Genomic DNA, 6,578 nt, shown 5'->3' on the forward strand with positions numbered 1-6,578 from the left:
ATTTATTTCTAATTATTGCTTGCTATCCGCTGGTGGATTGCTTTCTCCTTTGACTGCAAAACACAGAAAGCACGCTAATAAACTACTTACTTGCGTCAGCATTTTGATTTATTTCAGCTTATGTATTAGTTACCATGAAACACAGCACGACTCGTTCTTTGATACTCTAGAATTTTCGTTCAGGTAAACAGATTCGGGTCTTGGTGTTGGTTGATATGCTAGAGAGAAAAAAAAATCGTTTATGTTTGTTTGCAATGTTTCATTTTTTTCCTTTTTTTTTTTTTTCCTCAATTTTACCTTCAGCATGAATTTGTGCTTCAGGTTTCTTCTGTGGCTGTGGTGTGTAGTAACGGTCTGGTAAGTTTCTCTTGTCCATTTCTATAAAACGAAAAGAGAAAAAGAAAAAGAGAAAGGATTTCATGAAACAATAACAATTGTTATATACTACAACCAGTCGCACAAGTTTATTTATTTATTGGAAGATCCCATTATTTTCATGTGAAGCCCGTAATGAACAGGTCTTTTCATTCTATAAAAGAGTGAATGTTGATAGTCCCGTGATTCCGTCGTGAAACAATCTGACTATCCTTTTGTCTTCCGTACTTGCCGAGGCGCTATTGTTGTCAATAGAATTTACAATAAGCTTTTTTTTTTTTCGACTTTAAAAATTACAAACTCAGTAATGTTTGTTCCATAAAAAATGTCCAAATTCGGCTGATTTATCCACTTACTCATGGTACCAATTTTGCGGCTTTGTACACATTTCTTTTTGACGGGTTTACAAACTCCCCATTCCGGGGGCTTGAAAAAGGTACGCGTTTGAGCTGCTCTTTTTTATCTTTGAACCTTGGTGTTTTTTACTTTTCTACTGTGAAAGGCGAAATAACATTTGGCCGCAACCAATGATTTGTATACTAATGCTTAAACATTCAAGGACGATTTTGCAGTCTTAACAGGACTTTTTTTTTCTTACAGTATCATCGGTGATTTTAAGAAGCATGGCTACCGAATATTCATTGAATCAAATTTGAAGCTTTAAAAGCGTGTAACCTCGATAGTGTTTGTGTTGATATGGATACCGAGATCATATCGAGCACATAACAATATTCCATTTGAAATAATGACAGCTACAAGGTACCATAATCAAGTGTCTTTATAGCAATCAATTCGGTACTCTCTACCAAAAACATGATGCTATATTCATTAGATAACACGCTTTAGAAGATTTTTGGTGTCTGCAGTTATATTCTTTATTCCACTTTTAATCTGATTGTATGGATATATTTTTCAATTACCCATTGTTCCAAGCTATTGACATTGAATTCCTTTTTATCGACGACGGGTGATCATAAGAGCCTATAGGAATCTTTTCCATAATAGAATCGGTCGATACGCGATAATAAATAGAAATCTATTATACGACGTTAGTTGGGAACCTGCGAACAATTTAGCGTAAAGATTTCTTCATCATTTATTTTGTGGTAAAAGCTTCGAAGAAATGTTTTACAAACAATGCTCTAATCATGCAGGTAGCTGTCCTCCACAGAAAATAGAGTGGACTAAAATGTTTGATTATAAAACACTTAAGAACATGCAGAGGCATTTTAAAATCGTTAAGGCCTCAAAAGCTCCGTTCCAAGAGCCCAAACCTTACGTAATCTAAATCACGCGAGTCACTCCAACGTATACATCGTCTTCACTCTCTATAATAATTAAAAATGTAACGTACGTATCTCTTACCAAATAAAAGTACTTCATTAATGCAATGAGATGATCCTATCGAAAGTCATATGTTTCAAGTTATAAGGGGATAGGTATCTTTGCATCGGATAAACACTCAATCACATAAAATACAATCGTGCATGCTGACGCACAATACATAGAGATAGTAATTTTAATATTTAAACATGACTAAGGTTTTCCGTCATAAGTTTATGATGATTGTTTCACAAACTCACTTTTGACTAGCCTCACACAACCTTGGGTACAATAAATACATCTATATTGTTCACGATCTATGATAAACATAGCTGCTTAAGTTGAGCAATTAAGTTTTATTGAGCCGATGAAACCCAAGTTTTGATCATAGATACGTTGTATACAAGAAACTAGAGGGATTGGAATTATTTCTCTAATTTTGTTAGCAGTAAAGACCCAGAATACGCCAAAAACCACTCTTAAAACTCGTAAGTTCGGTAAATCGTTTAAATATGGTGAGTCCCTTAAAAATATAAAAGCAAGTTAAATTTGCATTTACATGCCTCAACTTTATTTTTTCCCAGAACTTTATTCAATCACTTTTTCATCAGAATGGTATCGTCTAATATTCCTCCTACTGTTAGCTTTGCAAATGGTCAATCAGTAACCAATCATTTTAAAGCCTTTATCAATTTTATGAATGTCCAATCCGAAGTTTACGCAAACCTGCCTTTTGCTATTTATTACTCCAAGAGCCAATACAAGACTTTAACATATTCTACTGTTGATAGGCTATCGACAAATCTTGCTTGCAAATGGCATAAAGATCTTCATGGCATAGATGTTGTTTCTTTTATTGGTGACCACAGCGTGGATTATCTGATAGTAATTCTGGCTGCAATGAAGTTGCGTGTCACGCTGATGTTAATTTCTCCTCGTAATTCAAACAATGCGGTCATTAACTTGTTAGAGAAAACAAAATCAAAGCTACTGATTGCCAACAGCAAATATCAAACTAAGGTCAATTGCATCGCTGAAGAAGTCCCGGATATCAAGGTTCTTGTAATCGAATCTATGGACATTGATAAGTTGGTTGAGGAACCTTTGAACCCCGATCAAGAGGTGTTGATGAATCAGAATTTTACGGAGGAAGATATTAAAAAATCCGTCTTAATCCTTCATAGTTCTGGATCTACATCGCTCCCTAAACCTTTATATTTCAGCAATCAATACCTTTTCAATTTATTCAACTACTATAAGCTGGATATTATCACTAGTAAATTGGGTGAATTGGATGAAACAGATACTTGTCTCAGCTGTGTTCCAATGTAAGTTTTTTTTTTTTAATAATTGAACTTGCCTAATGATGCTTTTCTTTAATTTAGCTTTCATACCTTTGGATTATTTTCGGTTTTTACTATGAGTACCTTTGGTGGAAAAATTGTCTTTTTGGAAAAGCTTCCAGTCTCACAAAATGAGATCCAGTTTGCTCTCGAATATAATACATGTACTCTTATGTGTGCTCCCCCTATTATTTATGCGGAAATGGTCCATCACGTAAAGGAAACCAAAAATTACGCTAATATTCGTCGACTTAAACTCGCTTTATTCGGCGGGGCCCCATTCAAAAAAGAGACTGGCGAATGGCTTCATAAACATATGAATATCAGAAACTTATATGGCTCCACTGAAATGGGTATCTTTATGACCTCTGATGTAAATCCTCTGAGTGATAACTGGAACTCGCTAGCACCTTATCAAATTGATCCAACTGCTCCCGCTTATGCTCAACTCGAAACAGATGATCAGTCATTTCCTGATAAAAAGCACCTTTACATTCGCGCTGGTTGTCCAACTCTAGCCACTAATGTTTGCAACCGCCCTGATGGGGGCTATAGTTCAAACGATCTTTTTATAGAGGACCCAAATTATCCAGGGTATTATTGCTACGTCGGACGACGTGATGATATCTTGACAATGCAGAATGGCGAAAAAACTAGTCCTATTCCAATGGAGTCAACTATCAGACAATGCTCTTTGGTCAAGCAAGTAGTAGTTCTCGGAGAAAATCGTCTTGCCACCGCTGCCCTTATTGAAATTAATATGGATTACGCAATTTGTTACGGACCTGAAGAAATAATTTCTATTGTTCACGCTGCTGTCAAAGATGCCAATAAAGAATGTCCAAGCCACAGTACTATTCTCCCACAAATGATCAAAATTTTGCCTTTCAACAAGACATTACCTTCTACAGATAAAGGAACTGTTGTACGTAAACAAGCTGAAGCTGAATATATTGAGATTGTTGAAGGGCTTTACAAGGAGTTTATGGAAGGCTCATCCCGAAGTACAGCCAATAGCAAAATTTCAACCACCTGGACTAAGGAAAAAGCAGAAGGGTTTCTTACAAATTCTCTTGCTGAGGTGCTTTGCCTTCCGGAGTCATACTTTAAAGACTGCAATAAATCCATGTTTGATTACGGTCTGAATTCCCTCACTTCGGTCCAGCTGTGTAACCGAATCAGCGAGTATTTCGGCGATGTTCCTCAAAATCTTGTCTTTCAATTTCCAACCATACAATCCTTATCTAAATATTTATTGAGCGGGGTCAATGAGGATACCGCATGCTTGATCGAAATGCGTTATCGACAGACACAGGATCTGGCAAATGAATATATCAAGAAAGCAAGCATTGATTTCCCTATTGCAAACGGTATATACAGTAATAAAAGCAACAAGGTCATAATGTTGACTGGAGCTACTGGATCTCTTGGCTCTTTTATGCTGCGTAATTTATTACAAGACAGCTCTGTTAAAAAAGTATATGCTATAATCCGTGGCGAAAAAGATATCCTAATGGATCGACTCTTCAAATCTTTCAAAGATCGATCGTTAGATACGTCTCTCTTAATGACCGGTCGTTTAGAAGTTTTACCTATGAACTTCAATGACACGTTTCTTGGATTTGGCAAAGATAAATACTATAAACTTAAACAGGAAGTTACTATCGTACAACACTGCGCCTGGCTACTGGATTTTAACATGTCAATCGAACATTACAACAAAGAATGTATTGCTCCTTTCTACAATCTTTTAAAATTTGCTTTCAATCAAGTAAATCCAATGCATATGCATTTTGTATCAAGTGTTTCTGCAAGTGCAAACTACGGTGATGCTGTGCCTGAAGACCATCTACCTTTGGATTCTCACGTGTGTATGCCAATGGGATATGCACATTCAAAATTTGTTGTTGAAGTTTTATTGGGCTTCCTGATTAAAGAAAAAAACTTTCCTTGCTATATTGAGCGACTTGGCCAAGTTTGTGGTGACTCCATCAATGGTATTTGGAATACATCTGAGCAATATCCTTTGATGTTTATAGGCGGTGGATCTGTGATGCATAAAATGCCAGTTTTAGACGTAGTCATAGATTGGATTCCCGTTGATCATGCTGCTACATCAATTACTGACATCATGCTTCGCACTGCTGATTTAGCAGCCAATACAAATCAGTCTGTCTATCACATTGTCAATACTCGCACAATACCATGGAATAATATACTTCAATTTTTAAAAGAAGCAGGCATGTCGTTTGATACAGTCACACCCTCCGAATGGATTGAAGAATTACATAAAAATAACGATAATCCAGCATATACATTGTTAAATTACTACGAGCAGAATTTCAACGAGTCATTTAAAATGCCTATTTGGGAAACTAGAAAGACAGCTTCCCTAATTCCAAATATTAAGAAGACCCCTATTGTCGATGCAAGCTCGTTTATCAAACTGTTAACATACTGGGAATCCGTCGGGTTTTATGATCCTTTCCTCTAATTTAGCCCATAGTTGTTATCAGTCAGTTAAATTAAATTATGAATAAAAAGAATAAAATCATCACTGCTATGTTATATTCCGGGACACATTATTAAACCATTATATTTCTATATCTTTCGTAACATAGTCAGTCCTGTCGGCTTCTATTTTATTTTACCTAGAATAATTAAAGTCTGAATCATTCGCCCGTTCATTAAAGATCAGTAACCATCCTCTGGTGGGCGTTTGAATGTTTTTTTGAATAAATCATAACCGGTACGCTATTCCTTATTCTTTACATTCAATAACTATCAGATCATGAGGGCTTGGTCATTTATTTTGATTAAACCACGACATAGACATAAAGAAGGCTGACTTGGCTGTAAAAGTTACATGGCGTTGTTCAAAAAAAAAAAGGGTATTTTTTTCAAAACTGATAAAAGGCTTCATGTCTTCTGTCGTATTTCCTCCAATAAAGATCGTATAGAATGACCTTCAATATGGTTAAATTATAATATTCGAGTGGTACTCTCATATTACCAGTATAATCTTGTTACAGATTATATATTGGGGATTATATTATTATTGGTTGTTATGACTCTCTTTAATCTGTTACTGAAGTATCAGCAAATGAGAAATTTTCACCTAATAATTCGGGCCAATCAATATGATAAAATATTGATTGACTTGAGACCATATAATTCTAATTGCCATGTTTCAGAAGATAGAAACAAGCCACTACCTATTCTTTACCAGATTCAATCTCCCAGATGTTTTGCGATGACCTTCTCTCCATAACTTTAATAAAGGATTAACAGAGACTCATTTCTTTAATTCTTTTTTCTTCTGTTTTTTATCTAATTTAATTATCTCAAAACATCACATCTTCATCAAAACTAATGGGCGCCCAATTGACAAATAACGAGCTTGAGTCTTGAAATGTTACTTTTTCACTAGTTGTTCCATGCGTCACTTTCTTCAACAAACCAACAACTGTCGCTCTGTCAGCAATGTTGTTGGCACCAATTTTATACGGTACGACAGTTGGAATACATGCGGGTTAT

The 6,578-nt window shown here is 35.6% G+C and overlaps 1 protein-coding gene across 1 annotated transcript; it reads left to right on the forward strand.

Annotated features, from left to right (window-relative positions):
* Positions 1-2,310: 2,310 nt before the first annotated feature.
* Positions 2,311-5,535, forward strand: EV154DRAFT_581730 (uncharacterized protein; the record flags this gene model as incomplete). The annotated part of the gene is made up of 2 exons (XM_051606651.1): positions 2,311-3,026; positions 3,084-5,535. 2 exons carry the CDS (start codon positions 2,311-2,313, stop codon positions 5,533-5,535), a joined length of 3,168 nt encoding a protein of 1,055 aa, XP_051450951.1.
* Between the last annotated feature and the right edge of the window lie 1,043 nt (positions 5,536-6,578).

Source organism: Mucor mucedo (genome assembly GCF_025094135.1).
Source record: "Mucor mucedo strain NRRL 3635 chromosome Unknown EV154scaffold_214, whole genome shotgun sequence".
NCBI classification, from domain to species: domain Eukaryota; kingdom Fungi; phylum Mucoromycota; class Mucoromycetes; order Mucorales; family Mucoraceae; genus Mucor; species Mucor mucedo.